We start from the raw sequence: 24739 nt of genomic DNA on the forward strand, positions 1-24739 counted from the left end.
CGGCACGGCCCCTCCGGGCCGCCGGGGGGCGCTGTGGGGGCGGGGCCGCGGCCGGCGCGGCGGGGTGAGAGGTCGGGAAGATGGCGGCGGCCTTGGCGGAGGAGGCGCCGGACAACGAGGACTACTACGCGCTGCTCAACGTGCGGCGCGAGGTGGGCGGCGGCGGGCCGCGGGCAGCGCGGGCGGGAGCGGGCGGGCGGCGGGGCCGGGGCTCGGCCTCCTGCGCGCGTCCTCCGCGGGGTGCGAGGCCGCGGCGGGGCGGGGGGGGGGCGCTGAGGGGGCGCTGAGGGAGCGCGGCTCGGCTCGGCTCGGCTCGGGCCTCCCCGGCCCGCCTCCGCCTCCTCCGAGCAGGGCCGGGGGCGGCGGGCAGCTCGGGGCGGCGGGGCTGGCTGCGGCAGCTTCCGCCCGTCCCGAGCCCCGGCTGCGCTGTGACCGCGTGCGGCTCGGCGGGTCGCCTCGCGTCCCGGCCGCGCTGCGGGAGCCTCGGGAGCGCTGCCTGGAGGCGCTCCGTGTCCGTGGGTTCAGGCGCGGCGCTCCCCGAGCTCCTGGCTCTGCTCCTGCTCCGCCGGGGAGCCGGCCCCGGCTGCTGGAGCCGCGCAGAGCCCTCGGGGGGTGCGCGCATCGGCGCGGCCCTAGCTCGGGGTGCGTTCAGAGCAGGGAACTAAACTGGACGGATCGCTTCTGCCACGGACGGGGAGTGCCGAGGGAGCAATAGGCGTGGGGGTGACCATCGCCAGCAGCGCGTGAGGAGCGTAAGGAATGCCGCAGGCACGAATCACGTATGGCCAAGAAAGGGTTTTTTTCAGCTCCCTTTCTTGTTGCTGTAGTACTGCAATCGATTTGGTATTTTACAAATCAAAATGGAATCACGGGACTGCGTTTTGTGTTTCCAGCACACAGGACAGCGTAGGAAAGTGAAAGATGAGGTAGTAATTTTTTGAATTAAGTTCTTTTTGTTCGTTTTCCTTGGGATATGCAATAGCTCGGTCTTAAACCTACCTCTGTGTATATGTAGAAAATACACAACTTTTTGGCTGTATGTTCCTTCTTATTTTAATTAGTACTGCGTGGACTGCATTTTCCAAACATTTCCAAGTCAGATATATATTTTTGCCCGAAACAAGAGGATCGATACCCCTCAGTTTCTTTTTCCAAGTACAGACTTGTATTAGCTGATATCTTCTTTTCTGGAGAGTTCCCGTGTGGCTCTTCTTAAAATCAACGGGTTGCGTTTTTACCTCACTCGACAGCTCTTGCAATTCATGCTCCCAAATGTCATCAATGCGCAGATATGAAGGTTAAGAATAAGATGGGAGGCACGTGGGCGTTGTGACTGCCAGGGAGGTTAACGGTGAGGGCTTAATAGTTAACTTAGCTAGACTTTAAGCTCTTCAACAGATACCAGAAAATTCAGGTTTGGTACAACAGGGAACTGGAAACCAAGTTAAAATGATCTTTGAAGGGGTAATTTCACTTGAGAGTACTAGTTGGTTTGTTAATTACCCCTTGATAATTAAATTCAGTAGTGCTATCCTGCATAGCACTGGTGTGCAGTGGGCAGGGGGGTTGGAACCAGGTGTTCTTTAGGGTCCTTTTCAACCCAGGCTGTTCTGTGATTCTTGTCTGCTGGGCGAATTTTGCGTGATGGGACTGCTAAGCTTAACGAAAGAGTTAACCACGGAACTTTGCAGCTGTGCTGAGCAGAGTAAGCCTGCTGAGCAGCAATTTTCTAGTGTGTATGTGTGTTTAATCTTTTATGGTTCAGTAAAAATGTGGTGGCGTGCTTGAAACATTGAGTGAAGTTGTTTAAGCCCCAAGCAGGGAAATGGTGCACTTTTTATTACCAAAATTCCAGGCAAAATTAAAAATGTAACTTGCATATGATTATTACTGACTTATGCGTTTCATTGCAATTTGAAATGATGTCAGTATTTCTTTAGTGGTTTCTGAGAGCTTATCGCTCATGAAATATTGAACCAATGACCCAATCTATTCAGTGATGATGAAAGGCCCAATCTAACGTTTTATTGAACGTGGCATTTATGAAGAATGAAACTGCTCATTTCTATTATATAATCAATAGCACATTAAGCCATTTATCATTAATTTGATTAACAAATGTCATTTTAGAGCTTTATATTCCCCTACCTTTTCAATCTAGTTTAAATTCAATGTCCAAGAAAGCACAAGGTAGTAAAAAGAAGGTAGCTGGGCTGTAGCTACCTGACTGTCTTGGTAATGGCAAATTTAGCAGGTTTACTTTTGCTATATCATTTAGAAAAAATAACATTAAGTAGTACAAATGTGCAAAGAAATCATCTGTTCTAAGGTGTTCTAAAAATTGAATGGGCTTGTAGTAGTTTTGGTATGCACATGAAAGCATTTCTTCAAATGGAAATCCTCACTCTCCTTGCCACAAGTCGGAAGAAGATGGATAGTACTCCGGGAAACAAACCTTTATAGCCTTTGGTTCCAAAGTGAAATTAGGAAACTGTGAAAGCTTCAGTCACAGAACGTTAAGAGTAGGTGGAACTTGTGTCTTTAAAATCTGTTATCAGAAGACATTTTCTTGGTGCCCCTTAATCACTTGCTCTGTTGTACTCCTGTCCATTATAATCCGTCACTGTAACAAAAGGGTGATTGCATTTGGTTGAAGGAGGCCAGCAAATAACGGCGATGTTGTTCCATTTTTTTTTACTCTGAATGTTTCCCCTGGTGTAGAGAAGTGGTACTCTGCTTCCTGCTGCTCTGTAGTAAGTGCCCCAGGAATCGATCCTTGCATGGACAGTTTCCTAGCTGGCCAGTACGAACCTCTCTGAAGTCCTGGGAGCTGCATTTGCTAACCGGGCCTTTCAGGGAAGTTCCAGTTGAGTTTGGTAACTACATTTCTAAATGTGTGTTAATCAGCTTTCAAGGAATAGATAGTGGCTGAAATACAAGGAACTAGGTGAGAAAGGGGAAGCTACCAGGACTTTCTAGAGTCAAAAAGAAAAAAAAAAAAAGTGCTCTGAGATTGTCTCCTGGGAGATCATAAAGGAAGGCATGTTTCATTATTCCATTGGTTCTGAAAGAGCCATCCAAAATCTCTATTCACCAAATGTCTTTGGAATGAGGCCAGATGCCATCTAAAATTCCAGAGTAGTTGTGAGTACAATTTTTTTTCTTGATGCATTTGGTGACTTACTGTTCTTCTGTTCATCCATCTATGGCAGGTGAGTGAATTTTTGAGGGGATGTGGTGTGCCTGCCATTCTCACAGCACAAGAGAGCGTCCTTGCTGTATAGGAAAGGAAATGCCAGGGAGCATAACAGTGATGGGAAGAATATAAGATTACAGGTTTAATTTTCTTCGCAGTTGTAGAAAGTCAACATTTTTTGATAGTTGCTATGTTTTTTGATAGTTTGATATGCTTGAAAGTTGAGGATTAAAATAGAAGTAGAATTTGATGTAAAGCTCTGTATTTAAGTGACCAAGGTGAGTTTGACTTTGAGGTGACTTTTTCTTCTCTTCTGAACTGAATTGGGGAGATAGCAGTTGTGTAATAAAAATAACATGAATACAGATTCCGTTTTTTATTTGTTTGGTTTTTACCTAACTTTTTTTTTTAACTTAGGTGTACGTTGATGAGCTGCTGCTGTTACTTGTCATGTTATTATAAATAGCTTGGAAAATACTGAACTTTTTGTTAACTTAAGTAAACGGTGTGTCCTACAATGAAACAGAAGTCCATTCTTGATCTTGTGTAGCAAAAGTAATGGAATGTAATAGCTGTTGGACTTCTAAGGCTGATTTTGAGAATGGTCTTTTTTAATTAGCCTTGGTTGTATCTAAATTCATTTTTATTGCTTTTTGCAGGCCTCTCAGGAAGAACTAAAAGCTGCCTACCGCCGTTTGTGTATGCTTTACCATCCAGACAAGCACAGAGACCCAGAGCTGAAAACACAAGCTGAGCGGCTGTTTAACCTTGTTCACCAAGCTTATGAAGGTCAGGGGTTTTCTGGAGCACAAACAAATATTATTACAAAATAGTAATAACATTTCCTGATACTTAGTAATTTTTTATTCCCTGTTTCTGTCCTGTAAATCAGAGGAGCGATGCAGCATAAATTCTGCAATGAACAAGATCATAGGATCATTAAGGCTGGAAAAGACCTCTTAAGATCACCTACTCCAACTGTCCCTCTGCCACCAATATTGCCCCCTAAACCATGTCCCTAAGTACAACATCCAGCCTTAAACGCCTCCAGGGGTGGTGACTCCACCACTTCCCTGGGCAACCTGCTCCAATGCCCAACTACTCTTTCTGAGAATAAATTTTCTCTAATATCTACCCTGAACCTCCCCTGGTGCAACTTGAAGCCATTCCCTCTTGTCTTATCTCCTGCATATTATAAATAATCTTTTCACCACTTCCCTGACCTTTGAAAAGACTCTCCCAGAGACTGAGAACTGAAAATTGTCAAACAGAAAGACAATTTCAGCTTTTACGTTTGAACTAATACATCCTGTGTTTCTGTTCCAAAGCAAGTGATTAAGGTCTCCGTTGTCTTTCAGCAAGTTCTTCCATATTCTAAGACTGAGATAAGGACAAAGTATAGACAAGTAGATTTTTTTTCATCCAAGGATGTCAGAGCCCTTTAAAAATAGTCTGAATTAAGCCAACATTTACGTAAATCGTGATATTACCAAAGGTAATAGATAGCATAACTGAGGCACAATGAAATGGGTCATTAGAATTAGCTTGCAGCATTTTAGAAATGTGATAAGAAGCAGCTGGAATGCAAACTGATTAGAAGCTGGTAGGACTCTTCTGCATTAAAAAATTACTGCTAAGTGCTTAGTGGCACAACCTAAAGAGAAGCTAAAGCAAAATGAATAAAGGTATATAAATATTCCTCTATTAGCTCTCAAAAATGAGCTAAACATTTTTTTTTTACTCTCTTGTTTTCTGAGTGATAAGCATTTGTTTCTTCCAGTTGAAGTTGAACATGGGTGGAGTCATTTGCATTGTCCCTAGATAGGCATTAAAACATACAGGAGCATTAAAACATACAGGAACTTTTACTGGAAAGAATATTGAAGGTTTTATGTCACTTCCATGAAGAATAAAATCTCAGGACACTTCAATAATTTTTTTAATTGCATTTTAGTTCGACTTGTGAGAGCACTGACATTCTGTGGTGAATAGCTCTACTGAGATTCAATTTTCCCATTGAAATACATGGCCTTGCTTGGCTTTGTTGCCACGTATATGTAAATTGTTGCTTGTCTAGTACCAAATGTCTGCATAAAATTTTAAAAGAATAATATTAATGTCAGATAAATAATCCACCTCACCTTCTGCCTATTTTTCTCCTTCCTCTTCCATCTCTTAATATCCCATAACTGTTTTCTTTCATCAGAATTCATGAAAAATAGTATCTACCTGTGACATTTAGCAAGTTCAATAATCTTTATGTAGTTGAGATCAAAGTTCAGTTTACTAGTATAAGACTTCTTTTCCCTAATATACACATCCAGCTCCCTGAAGACTCATCAGTTCCTACACAGTCAGAAGAAATACATGCTAATGATAAAGCTTGTCTTGGAACCCTGTTGGAAAAATACTGTGGTTGTTTTTTTTTGTTTGTCTGTTTTAATGAAGACTCTGGTAGGAGAGATTGTACGTTACAATATGCCTTAGAGATTCTTCTTAATTCTGTGTACAGTCTTTTTCCAAAGTAATTGTTGCAGTCTACTGGTATATTTCATCTTCTCTGTTGTATTGAGTGACTTTTTTGGGAGATTTGAATTCTACATGCATTTTTACAATTATCCTGTAGTTGATATTTCATGAGGCTTGAATTCTGTCCTGGAAATTGCTTTGTTGGTGCTTGGCATGTTCCATGTGTTTGACGTGGGTGGGAAAGGATCGATGAGTGGGGATGGTGAGGGAGGTTGAAGACAAGGAGCCAGATACCAAGGAGCAGGCTTTGAACATTAGTTGGAGGTAGATGTTATTCCCATTTAGAAAGTTTCCAGGGGCTGCTATCACTGGATTGCTAGTAATCACATTGTTTGTTAGAGGGTTTATGTTACCCTTAAGTTAAAAAAGCAATATTAAAAACCCTTGGTTGAATATTCAGTTAGTCTGCATGTCTCTTTCATGTTCTTTTAAATGTATATTTACGAATTATGAAAAAAACGAAGTTGGAGGGAGGTGGTCAGTGTTTCCCATTATTATAACACAAGAAAATGTTAAAGGTAGTTAATGTAAAAGTTGGACGCACCTGTAGAACAAGTTTTCAGAATTTGTGTTTAAATAACCCAAGTGTATTGGCCTGAACTTTGAGAAGACCAAAAACTGAGTTCTTGCCTCTTTTGATTTTAATTTGCAGTGCTTAGTGATCCACAGACCAGAGCCATCTATGACATATATGGGAGGAGAGGACTGGAGATGGAAGGATGGGAGGTGAGAGAAATTTAACACTTTATAGCCAGTGGAATTGACTAAACCTAGGTTTATCTGAAATTCTTGTTATATTGAGCTGCACTGACACCTTGATGTTAAAAAATGCCTGTCTGCTAGAAGGCATTCTTGTTTATTTTTCTTTCTCTCTTTTTCTCCCTGCTCCCTCCCTGGAACACCATGATGGGTTTTCAAAGAATACTTTTTTTTTTTTTTTTGCTTGACAAGAGAACAATAAATCTGACATGGAGTTCTCTAATAGTATATTACCATGACAGGCAACATCTTTTTGTCTGAGACAAATACATCAGTATTGTCCAGCTAGGCTTGTCTTTTTCATCTGAAACTTTTTTTTCCATACCAGTTAGCCTATGGGTTTGAATTTTTTTTTTTCCTGTCTTGCTGGGAGGGAACAGCTATAGAGTGCTATGAAAAAGAGCTTATCTGTTCCTGGCTTTCCAGTTGTTAAGTCCCCTCTGTCAGTCTTAGTCAATTAAATTATAGTGCTTGCTACAAAATCATATTATATTGGGTCAAGTCAGTACCAAGATCAAGTTTGGGGTTAGTAGCAAGACGTGTGGAGCAATGGCAGCATATAACAGACATTTTAAGCTGTTCATTGCAGATTTAATCTTATTTTGAAAATCCAAATGTAATACTTTTTCTATCCATAACTAGAGCCATACCTATTTAAAACCCTAATTCCCTGAGACATGTAAGGTAAATAGATGTGAATCAGCATAGCCTAAAATCACAAAGCAGTCCATCAGTTTACCTCATGCCAGGCCTTCAGTCATTTTCATTTCTACACCTCGTAAAGAAGTTAACGGATAGCTGTTGGCAAGGGCTGTACCGCAGTGTCTTCTACCTGTGGTCTGAAACCTTCTTGCCCTATTTTTTTCAAGAGAGTAGAAAGAACAAGACCATTTCACTTCTCTCAAAGCATGTGTTTTACTCTCTTGCTTGCCATTTGATCTGGCCCAGGTGTTTGGTTCCAAACTCTGATCATTTAAACTCGTGCAGAGTGGCTTACAGCAGCATCAGGGACAAAGTATTAGAGTGTACCCAGGTCAGTGGACCTCATTTCCATCAGCAGAAACGCCCTGGACGTTCTCTCTGGTAATCTTTTGTGTTTTCAAATTCTTTTTAAACAGGTTGTGGAAAGGAAGAGAACTCCAGCTGAAATCAGAGAGGAATTTGAGCGTTTGCAAAGAGAGAGGGAAGAGAGAAGACTACAGCAGCGAACTAATCCAAAGGTAAGCGAAGACTTCATCCCAGTCTCAACAGTGAATCCTTAAATCTTTAGGAATATGCAAGGGCGATGAGTTTCACTGAAGGGCTTTGGTAAATATCCCCTTTGGTACCAACACTTAGTGCATTACTTTTCCTTTTTTGAACGTGTGATTTCTTTGGAAAATGTGGGGAAAAAAGCTAAATCTTTGAACAATATTTCTTACTTTTTTTCTGTTGATAAATTTCAGAGTAAAATATCTCTTTCAGCAATTTTAAGAAAACATTCCTTACACTGAAATTTTTATGAATTCTTTCCAAATATCCCAAATGAAACCCTGCAGTTACCTGATAGTTTTTTCCCTTCAACACTGCTGTAGTGTCCCAACAATGTGGGCAAATATTCAAATGCAGCCTTGAAACCAACAGAAAATATGAGGCAGCTACCAAACCAGATGGGTAGTGGAACTCCTCCTGCTCACTGTGAGCACTTGCAGCACAGTGAGCAAAATCAACCTAAGCAGGGTTGGGATCTTGCCAGTTTCAGTTAATGTCTGTTTTAAGAAAGTTCTATTACGCTTTTACAAAGAGAATCATTGAATATTCCATTCTCATCTCTCAGTCTGTTTGAGCAGCAATAAAGTGACCCTAAATGACCTACCTCACAGCTGCGTCTTGGCTATTTAGGGATGATCAAGAATCCTGTGATGAGGATGGTCTGCTTGTGGTAGCATTGGAATGGCAGGGAAGTGTGGAAATGATGGTCAACCGCTGCTTCCTCTGTCACCTGCTGGGACTTGAGTACTCCAGTAGTTTAGAATAGTAATGGCCTTGCAGGCTCTTGGCTTGATAAATATGTAGGCAAACCCAGCTTTTGTCAGGATTCCCAGTGAGTGAGGTTTCAAAGCTTGTTGAATCAGGAAAATCTTGGTTCTCAGGCAGTGAATAACATTATCTGAGAGTTGCGTCTACATTCACCTAATGTATTTAGACTTTAGTCTACCTGTTATCTATATATTTTTCTTTCTCCCTCTCTCCCCCCCTCCCCCCCCAGCCTCTTTTTTTCCTTAAACTATCAGGAACCATTTTATTGCTTATTTTTTGAAACCCCTGTTAGAAATCTGTTTCTTTCATGTAGGATAGAAATATGGTGGGGAGCCTTAATTTTCCTCGCTCCACCCTGAGGTAACTGTGTAGATATTTACCTAGACAAATAAACTTTCTCTGTCTCAGAGAAGTAAATTATAATGAGACAGCAAATTTTGTTTTATTTAGAAATGCTTATATTCTTGATAGAAAAATGGGTATCTCCAGAGGTCTAATTGGAAGCTTGCAGACAATACAGATTCTACATCCTGAAGCACTAAAGCACAGGTGGCTATATTGTTTTGGTGCCTTTTAAAGAGGAGGTGTCCTGTGTCACTGTTTGTGCATGGACCTGGAAAGTGTTGCAGAGTAACTTGGGGAACCCAAGAAACATTACCAGTTGATTAACTACTACTGGTGTTGGATTTGAAGGTCACTGGTGTTTTCACAGCCAGCAGTTTAAAGTCACGGTGTTTTCTCAGTGGACATAAGTGTGAGTACATTTGTATTTAGGATTGTATCAGAAAAACGTCCCTCTGAGAAGACCTGTGGTGTTTTGAGATACTCCCCTTGGCACAGACTTTGAATCTGTGCTGGTCAAATTGACTAATACAGATCTCCCGGCTGTTGTGATTAATGTACAGATATTAAGAACTTGCTTGTACTGGAAGGGTAAATAAGCATAAGGTGATATGTAAATATGACTTGACAACATTATTCCAGGCAGGAAGAGATTTCTGGATGCCACAAAATGGGGCAAGTCAAAATGTCTCCGTTTAGAGATGAGGGTGATTGGGGTCAGAAAGGTATTGGCAGAGAGGGCATGGTAATCTCCGCATAATCCTGTGACTTCAGGAATTTGACATTTTATCTGGGCATTTTGCCGCGGCTGTGAGCAGTAAAAAGCGGAGCTGGGTTGTAAGCCTCAGTCTCTGTGTCCTGTGATAAAATTAGCCATCTGGGTGTTTACAGCAATTGCTGATTGGCATCCTATAGAAATCTCTCTCCAGGCAGTGTTCCTGTGGAATTAGGTAGCACAGCTGTGATCATTTCATACATGAGCACGAGGTTTTTTTTTTTTAAATTTCCAACATTTTGTTAGTTCTATAAAATGGTACCAGCAAAATAAAGCATTTTAACCAGAAATGTTGAGCAATAACCAGATGTAGGCAATGTGGCAGGTTTTGATTTGAATCTATTATTTGCTTTTAGAGTTTTGTTTTTGCTGTCAAAGACATGCAGAACGGTTGAAAAGTTTATTACTTGATTTGAGAAGAACAGCTTCCTGTCTGGAGAAACTAAATCCCATTATTTTCCTGCTGTGGAAGGTCAACATTTAAGAAGTGTAGGTCCCTCAAGGCTTAGCTTTGCTTCCATATGTCACCTTTCAGAAGGTAAATCCACTAGAAAAAAGATGAGGATGGAGGATATTCCTCTCTGGCATGTCTCTTAATTTCATCAATAGCAACTCTTTCATATTTGCAGGAATGTTAAACAGAGGTGGTTTTAAAAGGTGATACCAGATAACACTTAGGATGGTTCTGTAGTGCTGTTACTGACTTCCCACCCTGCTGAGCTGGTGTACTTTGCAGCATGTTGCTGAGCATGCACAGCCAACTTCTGAGCAGAGCTTTACAGCTTTTCCCTGCTGCTTGTACTTTGGGGAGTGTTTTTCCTTTTCCAATGGTCTGAGCAGGTGGCTGATGGGGAATTGTGAGTAGCAGCACTCCCCTCTCTATTATCCGGTGGCATAGGGGGTGCTCTCGTTCTCAGGGAATATTTTTAACATTACCATCTGCTGCTTTTCCTGTACTTGTGTGTGAGCCAGTTTCCTTGCCAGGATCTATAGATCTCTGAGGGTGACTTCACCTGCTTGGCAGGAGGTAAAATACCTGCATGGAGTTCACTGCTCACTTCGGCAAAAAGAAACTAAATAGAGCTTCTGCTGAGGCCGAGGGAGGGACACCACGAAGGAGGAAACCGAGATGCTCCTTTCCTCTGAATGAATCTTGCAGATTTTCACAAATAGGTCCAGACGTTTTCCTTTTGACTTCTCCATTTTCATTGAAAGGAATACTTGTTTTAAAATTCATAGGTGTGAAAACAGAAATCATAAAATTTTGAGTATGATTGAGAGAAATGAGGTGCAATGAATGTCAGGAATGTTTACAACTTTGTACATATTAACAGAGTACAAGCATTGCAGTACAATTAAACATATTGCTATAAAAATATTTTTCAATATTTTTTTTAGTGCAAATACTTATGAAATCTTTACTGCTGCTTATATTCTGATCTGTGTTGAAAATATTTTTTTTTAATTTTCTTTTTGCCACTCAAATTCAACATGCTTGCTACTTAGTTTGATAACCTTTGTTTAAAAACATTTAACTTAGAATTTAAAGTTGCAATCTGGCAGAGGTTCCTCACTGAATGTGGCACTCCAAGTGGAAAACCTTTCTGTCCTGCATCTGCTATGAAGATCTTGGGTTTTATACTTCTTTGAAATGAATAGCATCAGAAAAAATGGCAATAGTTCTCTGCTTTGTTAAAATAAAAGTTCACCTTTATTTAAACATGTTTGGTCAGTCACTCTGGAGCGCATTTATTGGAATTTCATTGGGTGAAATTGGCACTTTGTTTCTCTTTGGCTATTTTCCTCAGTTTCTTTCCAGACAGTTGGAGCAGCAGCACAGGGCTGCACAGCTTCCTAGGCAGTTGGCAGTTTTGCCTTGCTTCACTGTTACTTTGGCCTTGTTTCAAGGAACAACACAACATATGAGAGGCCTGAAACTGAAGAAGTTGTAGCGTTTGGAGAGCAGATCCCTTGAAGGTGACTTTGCAGCTCATGCCTGAAAAGTAGTATTCTGCATAAATGGCAGGACCTTGTCATTTGTATCACCACAAACAGAAAGATAAGCATAATTGATTTGAAATTCAACAGCCTTTCTAAAATAAATTGTAAAAATAAAAAAACTGGGGTGCAGCTCTTATTCCAGATTTCTCCTGAAAATAATTGCACTTTCTATGTTTTTTTATATATATATATATAATTATTTTTTTTCTGTGCAAGCAATCAGAAAATAAACATTGAGAAGAGGTCAGGAATCTCCACAGTACATAAATAGTTGGGAGCCAAACCAAACAGAAGTTCTGAGTCCTGTCAAGCTCTGCAATTCTTCCTTTTTTTAAGGTTCAGGATTTTATTAGAATGGAGTGAGCATGGAAAAATTCTCACTCAGATTGAAATAAGAATTTATTCTGTCCATACTTAGACTCTTTGTGAATGTTTTTTGTACCTACCCAGCTACTGAGTGTTGTTCATACAAATAGCTCAGAGTTAATTCTATGCTTGTGCATAGGGTTTGGGCTTTTTTTGCAACTGGTACATTTTATACGAACTGTAATGCTGTTATGCTGTTTAATTGATCTATAGGGAAGTTTTCAAAAGCCTCTTGAAGTTATATGACCCAGACAAGGATCTAATCATGCCCTTTTCAAATAAAGCCACTCTTGCAGTTAGTATGAGTGAACACAGCAGCAGGTAGACAAACTATTTAGCTGTGGCCTAGTTTTTGTAGGAATAAGCTTTAGGCATTATTTCTGTGGCCTGAGGAAGAAAATATTTACCACTTGCTAAAAGTCTATCAAGTTTTTCTTCTGATTATGAGATATAAGCTAGCGAAAAGAAAATGAAATGTTTGACTGACAAGCTCAATTGCAAGTGAACGATGCAAAGGTTTTTTTGAGATAATTCATAAGAAGAAAGCATTTAGAGAATTTCTGGCCAAGTTCCATTGAAGAAGATTCATTTCTAAAGTATATTGATTCAACTTTAAAATATTGACAAAGTGGTGGGGGAAGAAGAAACCCTCTGTGTGAAAATGTTCTACCTACTTCTGTTACATTTAACAACAGAAAAAATTTCCTCTAGTACTACAGGTTGCTTTCATTCCTTCTGAAAAATAAAAAAACTTGTCTTTTATCCAGTTTATTTTATGATTTATATTGCTGTTGTAGAATACTGCAAACATTTCTGTTTGTCTTGAATGTGTAAGAAATGTATTTTAGAGTGGAAAATGTAATTGTAAAACAAGAAAAAGCCAAAAAAAATCTTTAAACTAGTCGCCTATAAAGATACTTTAGCCAGTTGGCCTGGATATGTTGGATGTTTGTTAATAATAAGTACTTGTTTCACTTGTTCCTTAGGGAACAATTAGTGTTGGAATAGATGCCACTGACCTCTTTGATCGTTATGATGAAGAATATGAAGATGTGCAAGGGAGCAGCTTTCCCCAGATTGAAATAAACAAAATGCACATATCCCAGTCCATCGAGGTAAGGAGGACAGGCAGGCATTGCGTCTGGTGTGGGTCAGGGCCTGAGGTAACGAGGCAATGCAGTGCAAGCCAGCAGAAAGTGAAACACTGCTCAGGGGGTTTCTCATCTTTCTTCATGGGAGGACGTGATTAACCAGTGTGGGTGGGAGGAGGCGGCTCAGTTCCTATAAGACTGCATGTTGACAGTATGGCATGCATTTGTGTGAGCACAACCACAGAATTTAGGGACTGGTTTGTACGCTATGGTGGTCCTACTTTCCTGATAGCAGGGAGGCTGAATTGTGATTAGAAACAGGTATCTAGTTTTTTCTAAACACAGAGCATTCGGTATGTAAAAAATCACTGTCCTGATTAAACCACAACACACATGTCATCTGATTTTGAGGATATAGGTAAGAAAAAGAAGGGAAAATGTATATACTCAGTTACAAAAAGTGGAAGAAATTTAGTCTGTTAGCGAGATTAGAAGGGATTGCAAGTAAGGTCAGGACTACAAGGCGGTACGTTAGTGTCACAAGCACCTGATACTGTAAGAATTATCTGGTTTTGGTGTATTCTGACTACAAAATTTAGAGCAAGTGTGGCTGTGTCTGGTTCGAACACCTGGGCTTAGTGGATGACAAGGTTTCAACTGTAGTGTTACCTGTCTCTCTGTGTTTACAGTCTGCACTCACCTGCAGGTTTGATCGTGTCTTTGCAGAGTATGCATTAAATGTGTGAATTGGGATCATATTGGTAACAATACATTCATTTTTTCAGGCACCACTTACTGCCACGGACACAGCAATACTGTCTGGTAACCTCTCTACCCAGAATGGGAATGGAGGTGGATCAATTAATCTTGCTCTTAGACGGGTGACATCTGCCAAGGGATGGGGAGAGGTAAGCGCAGTCGATTTTAGGCATTTTTGTATCTAGTTTATTTCAGGCTGCTTGGATTAGTTACCTAGGCTGTATTTTCTTTAGGAGATTTCAGCTTTGTTTCACTTCTCTCTGCTTCCATTTCAGAAAATAGGGATGGCAGTACTGACAAGCTTTCTTGAATGCCCCATGAAAAGAGCTCTTGGAGATCTAGGCAATAGCAGTATTTATAGAGTGGTATCAAAACAAACATATTGTACGGAATAGTAGAACAAAATTTTCTACGTTCTGTTCCCGTTTGAGAAAAAGGAAAGTCCAAACCAATTTCTTTTTTTTTTTCACTTTCTATTTGGCTGTGCTGTCTCTTGGGCCTTTCTAATTTCACTGTCTGAAGACTCCTAGGGACTGTGAGTGCGCATCTTAGGGGAGCTTGATAGTCTGCCATTGTTTCACAACACTGCTCTGCTCACAAGGGAAATTATGGAGGGAAATAGTTTAACTTGCAAGCAGGTATGATCTAAGTAGCTAAAAGGTCCCAGGTAATCACCTGTGGTGCCTCCTTGTACGAGCACAAGCTCTGTTGCGTGAAACCGATGGCTTTGTTGGAGATGCTTTGTGGCATTGCTGCTGTGGCTGGCAGGTATCTGCTTTCTGCAAGTCCTTTTTGTACATCAGCTGCTGTTAACCTGTTTCCTCAGCGTGTGAGAAATGGGAGTTTTCCACTTAATTGGAAATTCATGGACTGGAGGCATTTGATTTATATTGGGCTTTTGTAATGTTGGTGACATAGGAGCTTGTAGATATAGTCAAGAGTCGGATAACTGAAAAAGTCAAAAAAAAAAAAACAAACATAACAAATCTACTTGGGAGATGCAGGTGTAGTAGGAACTGTTTCTGCAGGATTGTCGAGGGAGGCGTCAGGTCAAAGAACCGCCTCTGTTAATGAGAATGGACAGCACCAAATAAACATTGAATAGCAGCCCTGAAAATCACCCAGACTATTGTCTGAAACAGCAGGCGCACTTTGCAGACACTGAGACTGCGCAGCAGCAGAACTGCTGACAACAGTTACTGTGAGGCTGTCCTAAGAGTTCTCCAGTTATCTGCAAGGCCATCTGCATCAAAGTGATGAACATTAAAGATGAGGACTCAGAGTGCACTAGCCAGGCCTCATGGTTTGCCACTGGAGGGCTGTGGTGGTGGTGTTTTCTCTGTTTTTGCTGGAGCAGCCAGAGCCAGGTGCTAGTTAGCCTGTAGGGCTACAAAAACGGCTTTGTTTTACTCATGATGACACTACTCAGTGAGACACCTCTTATTCTAAATGCAAAGCCAGCAGGAAAGAGAGGATGCTAAAATATGCAGTAAATATTCAGAAATGTGTAAAATACCTGTGCTGTAAATGATGCTTGTGACGTACTTTGTCACTTGCAAAAGATGTTTTCTTCTAACTGTTTGGCATTGTGCATTTATAACAGTTGGAGTTTGGAGCAGGAGACCTTCAGGGACCTCTCTTCGGTCTGAAGATATTCCGTAATCTTACACCAAGATGGTAAATATTACAAAAATGGTTTAGCGGTTAATATTTCACGCTAAGGAAGCAAACAGCTTGATTCATTCTCACGTTAATTCTGGATTTGTTTTCTATCCTACAAAAGAATGTCTGTCTTCTTTAGACTTTAGCGCTTTAGTACCAGTCAAAACACTTGTGTTCTTTTTGTGTGTTAGTGTCCTCTATTTTAATACTTCTATTTTAAGGAGGTTTTTTGTTCTACTTCATTAGATTTGTATTTGATCTTGTCATAAAATCATGATACTCAAGACATGATCTTACAAAGAGATCAATAGAAGCTTATTCTAAAATGGAGAGCTGATGTCGCTGTAGTCAGCCAGAAAAATGTGTACGTGTTCTTAGATCAATAGAGGACTAATAGTAGAGGCTCTTTGTATATAAATCTGTATTGCACTGTTTGAGTTAACACGTCTTATGATTAGTTTAAAGATACAAAATCTTCTTCGTGGTAGGAAATTTGTATTTAGTGCAGATACTGAGAAGCTTTTAGTCTTTACAAAATATTATTAAGCCTCTTGTGAAAATGCTACGTTTTTGGAGACCACTGTTACTGTACTGTTTTCCTACTTCAGGAGGAACTGTAGGGTTTCTTTTCCATGAAGCTTTACTGATATTAAGGGCTACCTACTGACCAGAAGACTGTATGTTTCTCACTTCTTAAAACAGAAACAACTTCTGGATTATAGCAGATCAGTAGAAAGCATCCATTTCTTAAGCTGGTTTTGTAGGAAAGCAGTTCTAAGCAGACGACCAGATTTTTTTCTGCCTAGGGCAAGAAGGGCAAAGATTGGAAGGTAGCTTGCTGTGTTGATTGCAGTGCTATGGCACAGACCAGTAAACTAGGGCATGAGCATACTCTTCTGGGGAGGTACTGTGGCCAGTACAGTACAAATTAGTTTGGAGTTTTTCCTGAAACCCCCGGGGTCATGCTCTCTCCAAGATAGTCTCTGCATATTCAGCAAGGCTCACGTGCAAGAGAGAATTTGAGGCCTTCTGGAGAGCCTGATGAGGCTTTTCTCATTTATTCTAGTTTCATCACTACAAACTGTGCTCTGCAGTTTTCATCCCGTGGGATCCGCCCAGGCCTCACCACAGTTCTAGCCCGCAACCTTGATAAGAACACAATGGGATACTTACAGTGGCGGTGGGGCATCCAGTCCGCCATGAACACGAGCATCGTCCGGGATACAAAAACCAGCCATTTCACAGTGGCATTGCAGGTGAGAGTCCTGCTGCTGTGTGCAGGGGACAGTTGTCTCAGCTTTTCTGTTCCAGCAGTATTTTGGCTTGGGAATACAGGGTAAAGGAGCAGTCGGTACCGTCTCTTAAGAACGTTTAACATAGGTAACCAGCTGCATTTGACAGAGCACGGCACTTTGTGCCCAGCAACGTGACATCTGATGTGGATTAGCTCAGATTAGGGTTAGGATGGTCAACACAGACTGCACAGATTGTGGGCTGTGACAAGTAAGTGGCAGACATTGCTATGTTTTCTGTGCCACTTAAAGGATAAGACAGGAAATACAGAGGGAACATTCAAAAGTGGCCAAGGGTGTGTTTTCATAAATTTGTGCCTTTTGTATTTCAGCTGGGAATCCCCCATTCTTTCATGATGGTCAGTTATCAGCATAAGTTTCAGGATGAGGATCAAACACGAGTGAAAGGTTCTCTCAAGTAAGTGTGCAAGAGGAAATTTGCATTGCTCAGGACTTGAAGGATGTTATGTCCTGCTTTTGTAGGGCTTCACATTCCACACAAATTGAATGTAGTCTTTTGGAATCTGCTTTTCTTTAGTTATAATGGGTAAACAACTGAAGTGAGTGTCTTGGAGTCTTAGTTCTGTGTGTCTCTTGAGAGAAGCAGAACATAAAATACCTATGTGTTTGATACATCCATATCATCACCAATAAGAAAGTCAGAAGTTTTTGTAGTCTGCTAACTACTTTACAAGCTGAAAAGGCTAATCTTATCTTGTAGGTACACTGTGAATCTTCCTGTAGCCAACATGTGGTGCACAAAATATATCTGCTGTATGTTTTACCTGGTGGGGAGTTACACTAAACAGAACTCAGTAAAGAGAAATTAGAGTCTTCCCTGTCTTACCAGTTTTTGGTTCTCCCATTCCAGGGCAGGTTTCTTTGGGACCATAGTGGAGTACGGAGCAGAGAGGAAGATATCCAGACACAGCATTTTAGGAGCCACTGTCAGTGTTGGAGTTCCCCAAGGAGTGTCTTTGAAAATCAAGTCAGTTCAAGATTATAATTGTTGTTTGCAGAGGCTGACCATAACCTGCATTATTGTAGTTCAGAAATTCAGGTGGGAAGGTCCCAGACTTAAGGCAATACAGGTATATTGTCACTATCACTGTAAAAGGTTGCAACTGCCCTCACCTCTAATACAAGCTGTGCTCATATTACTCTGAGCCTGAAAGACCTCTTTGCGTACTGTTGCGTGCATGCATCAAAATACCCTGAAAATACAGCTTAAGTTTTGGAGCATTACGGTAAGTGGATGGAAGATTTCCAAAAATATTATTAGAAGAAATGTATTTAATCGCATTCCATTTATACAACGCTGTACACAGGTATATACTCAAATTAGTGAATTATCTTTAACAAATATAGGTGATTATACTATTAATAAGGCAGTTCACAAATGCCAAATTCTCAAGGGTTTATATACTATAGTGCACTTTTTAACTGTTGCCAGCAGAGGGCATGCCAGGATGCAGAAAATATAAAGACATGAAGATCTTGGTCTCAGGAAGAGCGTTTTCTAAAATAAATGTCACGATAAACCTCAGAAGAACATTAATGTACTCCTTGAAGGCACATGCTAGGGTTGTGAACATAGACCTTCTCTATCAGCATTTTCTTTTCTCTTCATGATGATGTTGGTCCCATTGTCTGATTAAAGTAATGACCAAACAAATTTTCCTAAGATTAATAAGACACTTAAAAGTTACCAGGTATTAGCACAAGAGAGATCTACCTCAAGACAGTGGCTCTTGGTAGCATCAGCTGACTACCTTACCATTGCCATGTTCAGGTTTACAACTGTCTCGTATTTGTGAGATCAGTGTTCATCTGTATCTTGTCTTGTTTGGGGGTTGTTGCTGCTGCAAAGTATATTTAATCAAGCACATTAAACTCTGTATTTCTTCTGACCTGTCACTGTTCTTTTTTTTGTTGCAGGTTGAACAGGGCTAGCCAGACCTACTTCTTCCCTGTCCACCTAACAGATCAGCTGCTTCCCAGTGCTGTATTTTATGCCACTGTGGGACCTCTAGTTATCTACTTTGCCATGCACAGGCTAATCATCAAACCCTACCTCAGGGCACAAAAGGAGAGGTGAGCTAGCAAGACTGTGTTTGAAATACAGAGCTGGGAAGTCCTGCTCAAGTGCTTCTGGGAGTCTGGTGCAAAGGTTGGAATGTCCAGCTGAAGCACTGTGTTACACTACATCGTCAATACTACTGAGTTCTGGAAGGCTACAAAAATATCTTGAAAGGTGGGGAAGAACCTTGAAACCCAACTCATTTGAGTGAGATTGTGGGTCAGTTGTAATTGGGGTGGGTAAGTAGACATTTGCCACTTTGTGGCTGAATCCCATTCATTGTGTAGACCTGATGGGATGTTGATTTCCTTATGCCAGGGAGCTGGAGAAGCAAAGGGAGAGTACTGCCAGCGACATCCTTCAGAAGAAGCAGGAGGCAGAAGCTGCAGTAAGTCTTTCCCGTAACTAAGCCCTCTTAGTTGGAGGAAGTTGTTTTTACTTGGCTTGTCCCTTTGGGACCCAGTGTCTGACACTGCTTGATTTTTACTCTATCCATTGTATTTTGGCAGGTCCGGTTAATGCAAGAGTCTGTCCGGAGGATAATTGAAGCAGAGGAAGCCAGAATGGGTAAAGATTGTAACACCACTTACTTGTTCCATAAAGTTGGAGAGAGGAAAGAACAATACGAACGTGGTTAAGGGAGGCATAAAGCATGGTATAATTGCTGTTGTGCACGTATTGGGAAAGGCCCACTGAGATTCAGCATCTGGTGTCAAAGCTTAGGGATGCACTGAATGTTGTCCTGGGGCAGATTATGTGATGGATCAATAGGATGTAGACAACAGTTTGGATTCATCTCTCCACGAAAGTGAGGTTATGTATAAGAATGTGCGAAAGTTTGAAGTTTGGGTTCCGCTGATCTCTAATCTACACAGCTTACTCTTGGATCATAATGGAAATCTGAGTTCTGATGTTCGCTAGCAATTTCCAAGAGAATCTTCCAAAGCGGGTTGAGTGACATTCACTTGGACTGTCACATCAGGGTGACATTTATATCATGTCATTCTGTCCTATTGCTGAAGACTGCTAACAAACACCCAAGTGTAAATGTTCTTCTGTCTTGAGAAACATGGGTCCAGGCAAGGAGGATTTAAATATCACTGAAAGAAAAAAAAAATAGAAAATGCTGGATGTTTTTTTCATTAGTGTCTGCACAGCTGTTGTTGGCAAGCCTTTCATCACATCTGTGGTTTCATGTGAAATGCAGGTCTGATTGTAGTGAATGCCTGGTATGGGAAGTTTGTTAATGACAACAGCCGGAAGAATGAGAAGGTGAAAGTAATAGATGTGACTGTGCCCCTGCAGTGCTTGGTGAAGGACTCTAAACTCATCCTTACAGAGGCATCCAAGGTAAGTAGCTCTAATGTCAAAGCATATACTCAGGCGCTCAGGTGTGTGACTCAGAATTTTGATTGAACTGTATGTTGTCCTACAAGGGAGTTTCTCCGGTGTGTTTGAAGCTAGTGACTTTATATCAATTTACAGAAGCCACTTCTGTACAACTGTTATGAACCTCTAGGAAATTCTGTTTCTCTGAGCATTTCCAGTGTCAAAGAAACAGTGTCTCAGTGTTCACAGTGTGGGACAGTGTGTGTTAGAGATTCTGGGGCTGTACACCAGCAACTTCCTGACCCCCTGATTCACTCTTTTCTGCATTTAGAACTTGCCACTGGAGAGGTAATTTCTTAGCTTCTCATCTCATTGCCAACAAAGCTTTGATCTTTTTATGACTCCTGGTTTTGTCACTAGTAAAAGGTTTTGGTCAGTTGAAGATCTGCAAAAGTCCATTCCCTGGTGCTCAGTCTGTCCTTCTGTGTTTAAAGGCTGGGCTTCCAGGTTTCTACGACCCCTGCGTGGGTGAGGAGAAGAGTTTGAAAGTGCTTTATCAGTTCCGGGGAGTTCTGCACCAAGTGATGTCAGCTGACAATGAGGCCCTTAGGATACCAAAGCAATGTAAGTAGCTCCTTCCTTCAGGACCCAGTAAAGGATTGCCTCAGATTTGTGAGGCGAAGCAGTGTGCTGCCTTCCAGTCTAAGATCTGGTGGCAGTGATGCTGTTCTGATGCTGCTTGGGATCCGTCAGCTGGAGGTTTTCCTGCTGGCATGCTGGAGTTATCATCTCCTATCGGTTAGTGAGTGGTGGAATATAGAGCATTGCTCTTCCTAGAGTGCTTATCAGGTGAACTGGGCTTGCTGAAATGGACTGACACATAATATGCCTCTGGAGTAGGACTGTAAAAGACCTCAGCAGCAGCAATGCAGCTCTTTATACCATCTAATCTTAGATATCCAACCTGAGTTAGAAGCATAGACTTCCTCCAGCTGCTGCTATCCCTGTTAGGCAATTCACATTGCACTGGATTGCCCGTTCAGGACTGACTTGAATGTATGAAGGCAGGTTGGAGGCCTGCACCAGATTTCTTTCTCATCCACATTTATCTGTGTGCCAAAACGTTTTCTCTGCCAGAATCATTTTGTGAGACATCATCTACAAGTGATGTGTTTTACTGGTACCACTGTAGGTCTGGGCAGTTAGCTAAACGGCACAAACCTCTGTTAACTCTAGACTGCTTCATTGGCCCAATTTGAGAAGCATAACCAATTTACAAAATTTTGATCAGTACAGTGGATGTATAAATGAATCATGTTTAATCGGTGACCAGGAATGTTCATGATACAGTAGTTAAGGTCAAGTTAGGATGTGTCTAGAAAGTGGCTTGTATCCATTTACTGTTCTCATCCAACAGCTCACAGAATCGATGCAGACGGCTAATCTGGTGAGAGTGTGCACTTCTGTTACGGTACCTGGGTCAACGGAAAATGCAAAACCTTCCCCCAGATGCTACAAGTTCGAACAGAGACATTTTTATTTTTACTATCTATATAGCAGGTGGTGGCCTACCAATTATGTTAGGAGAAAAAATGAGAGAACCTGCTTCTCAAGGTGACTCCAAGGCAATATTTCTCTGAATTGTGGCTCAGTAACCAATAAAGCGACATGACTCTGAACGCGCAGTGCTTTCTGCTGAGGTTGTGTGAGCGGGCACTGAGCACCACCCATCATGCAGCCATCTTTCCAGTTGCAATTTAGCCACAGTCCATTTGTGCAGTCTCACATGTATCTTCCTGCACTGAACAAGGAAGACGACTTGTTCTCGCTTCTCCACGTGCTTACTGGGGTAGGTAACATAACTTTTTCTACTCCTGAGGGAAAGTTAAGTTCTCTAAGTTAAGGCCACCTCCAGTCTTTTGTGTAAATCCTGTTGTTGGAAAGAGGATGGAACTTGTTTTCCATCCCAATTCTGTATTTGAAATGTACTTGTTAAGAACAAGTATGTTTGGAATGAAGCTCTTTGCTTTTTGTAGTAACATGGATCTCTTCCATATGAATCCGTTCAGCTGCTCACTTCAAACACTACTATTCCAGACAAGGACACTAGGTATAATTCTCTTATTAACTCTTCTTCTGCCACTTAGAACCATGTCCTGTCAAGGTTTTCAGGAAAGTAGGAAAGCAAACTGGGGAGAAGGGCAATTCATGTAATTTATTTCTAGGAAAAAGAGAAATGTAATTTACAGAAGTAAACCAGACCAAAGTGAGGAAAGAAGCCAAATTGAGTAAAGAGCTGAAAATGTAAAGTTCAGCTTTCTTCTTAAAAAGCATCAGTTGTGACATAAATTGGCTGGGTTAGTCTTGCATGGAAGCCATGCTAGCGATTTACCAGCAGTCCTGTCCTAGTGACACAGCAAATAGAAATGGCAGCCCTGTAGTATCTACTAAATGCTGTGTATGTCAACACTGCGGAAGCTGTGGGGGATGTTGGTTACAGAGAAAAGGAATAATTGTCTGAGTCACAGTTCTGCTCTTAATGAGTCCTAGAGCAGCCTTCGTGGCTTACATGCGTGAGACAGGAAAAAAAAGTATCTTGGCAGTGCATTGCTGCTCTTGACAATTATTACCCTAAATCATTTCCTGACATGTACCTGGTCCCTTTTTCTTTTTGACCATGGTTCTCTTTGCTCAAGTCCTGATCTTAAATGCCCTGCTGCAAGTAACTAACAAGAGAATTAGATTTCCAAAAACAGGCTTACTTGAGCTGGTCTGCAAGAGGTGCCCCCACTCCCAAACAAGTTTATACAATTAAGTGTTGTTCACTTTTTTAAATAAAAACAAAACTCTTCAGTTGTGACCAGCTCCTGCTGTAGGTTTTTATTTCACTTACGATCAATGTTCTGTTGATCTGATATTAAATGTAAAATATGAAATAAATTATATTCAGCTGAAAGCTAGCCAGTGTTCCCTTTGCATCTTTAAGACAGTATTGAAAATAAACTCTCTGAAAATCAAGGGTTGCAAGTTGTATAAATGTTACTGCACCCCATGTCCTATCCTGCTTCTTGACCTCTTTTGACTGATTGTATCTGTAGCTAGCTGAACTGAGCAGGACTTGCCACCAGAATTTCCTTTTTCTTGTCTCGTCACTGCCTGACGTATATGGTCAAGAGTGATACTCATTCTGTGTTGACTAGGATGCAGCAAAATACTCCCAGTGGGAGTAATGAAAATTAAGAGTTTTGCATAAGCAAGTGCAAAACAGTGACAACGTATTTACTAATTGCAAAACAAAAAAGCATACTCCTATAACGAGCAAATGACACTGAAGAGTTTCTATGAAAAGTTTGCACAATAAAACAATACTTCTGACGAGTTCCTGAAAGACAGTTCCTGTTATTATTCGAGAGACATTAGCTATGTTAAAATGTAGATATATAGCAATACAATTTTAAAAAATGCTTTGATACTTCAAGATGTTCCATGGTATTACTACTTTTAAAAATACCATTTCTGAGAGGTAGAAGCACATCCTTCTGCTCCAGCAGTTAAAACTTGTAACAGGGTAGCATCTCTAGGTGTAAACTTTAAAATGCCATAGAAATGTGTGGTGACACCTCTTTCTCTAACTGAGCTAGCGTATGCTTAAAATACCTTAATGAGGATCCAGGAACGTGTGCTAGTCTTTTCAGCACAAGCCTTCAAGCTAGAAATTCCTGGGGCGAAGATACAGGTTTAGGATTTACTTTTTGTAGTCTTCCCTGGTCTTTCTGTACATGCTCACATCTTTGACAACCGTATGCTCCTGCTGTCTCAGTACGATCCAGCCAATGAAAGACTACAAGGAATGAGAACTTCAGGTACCCATTACGTTGGAAAAACCTTGTCAGCCTCCTCCCATGTGAGTCAATCAGTGCAGGGGTACCTGAGGACAGCTCAGCCACCTGGCCACGGCTTGGATTCGAGCATGTTCTTTCTTCATCGCAGCTTTGTTCTTAGCAAAGAAAACTTTCTCCTGGGTTCCCACTCTATTATATTGTCCCCCAGCATCTCAGAATTATTTCTGCTTAATTATAAGGTAGTTCACGCAAGGAACAGGTGAATTTTACCTTTGATCGCTTGAATTTGCAACTCATTAAAATGAAATTACTGACACGGGCCTTGCCCCTGTTCCTTTGCTAAACATAGTAAAAAAAAATACATGGAAATAATACATGGATTGTATTTTTCCTGCAAGGTCCTCCCTCCAGAGATTCAGACTTTTGTTTTCCTTTCCTTGCAATTACTACAAGTGGCTTTTCACATCTGCAAGGCACAAGGCTCGCTCCTTCAGCAGGTTCTTCTCCACAACAATTTATGCATTAACTCCATTTTTGCTTCCTTGCAGTGTTTGACAAGCATTGCTGGATTGTGTCCACACGGTGGAGTCTGCTTCCTGCCTGTCTCCCCCATTAGCCCCAAGTCTCGGGTTGGTCTTCTCCTGCTGAATACTTACTCCAGCCCACCTTCTCTCTTCCTTATTTTCAATCAGCCAGT

The 24739-nt window shown here is 41.2% G+C and overlaps 1 protein-coding gene across 3 annotated transcripts; it reads left to right on the top strand.

Annotated features, from left to right (window-relative positions):
* Positions 1 to 23160, top strand: DNAJC11 (DnaJ heat shock protein family (Hsp40) member C11). 3 transcript variants are annotated; one of them, XM_083802750.1, is made up of 17 exons: positions 745 to 768; positions 894 to 926; positions 3856 to 3985; positions 6378 to 6451; positions 7603 to 7704; positions 12974 to 13102; positions 13864 to 13986; positions 15441 to 15514; positions 16566 to 16755; positions 17124 to 17209; positions 17663 to 17779; positions 18730 to 18885; positions 19190 to 19259; positions 19381 to 19438; positions 20079 to 20221; positions 20695 to 20824; positions 21618 to 23160. In XM_083802750.1, exons 1-17 carry the CDS (start codon positions 760 to 762, stop codon positions 21641 to 21643), a joined length of 1650 nt encoding a protein of 549 aa, XP_083658876.1. In that variant the 5' UTR covers positions 745 to 759; the 3' UTR covers positions 21644 to 23160. The 3 variants fall into 3 exon arrangements, with proteins under 3 accessions (XP_083658874.1, XP_083658875.1, XP_083658876.1); XM_083802748.1 differs by lacking the exons at positions 745 to 768; positions 894 to 926 and adding an exon at positions 1 to 152; XM_083802749.1 differs by having other exon boundaries at positions 513 to 926.
* The last annotated feature ends 1579 nt before the right edge of the window (positions 23161 to 24739 follow it).

The sequence above is a fragment of the Anser anser genome (assembly GCF_964211835.1).
Source record: "Anser anser genome assembly, chromosome: 17".
In the NCBI taxonomy this organism is placed as follows: Eukaryota; Metazoa; Chordata; class Aves; order Anseriformes; family Anatidae; genus Anser; species Anser anser.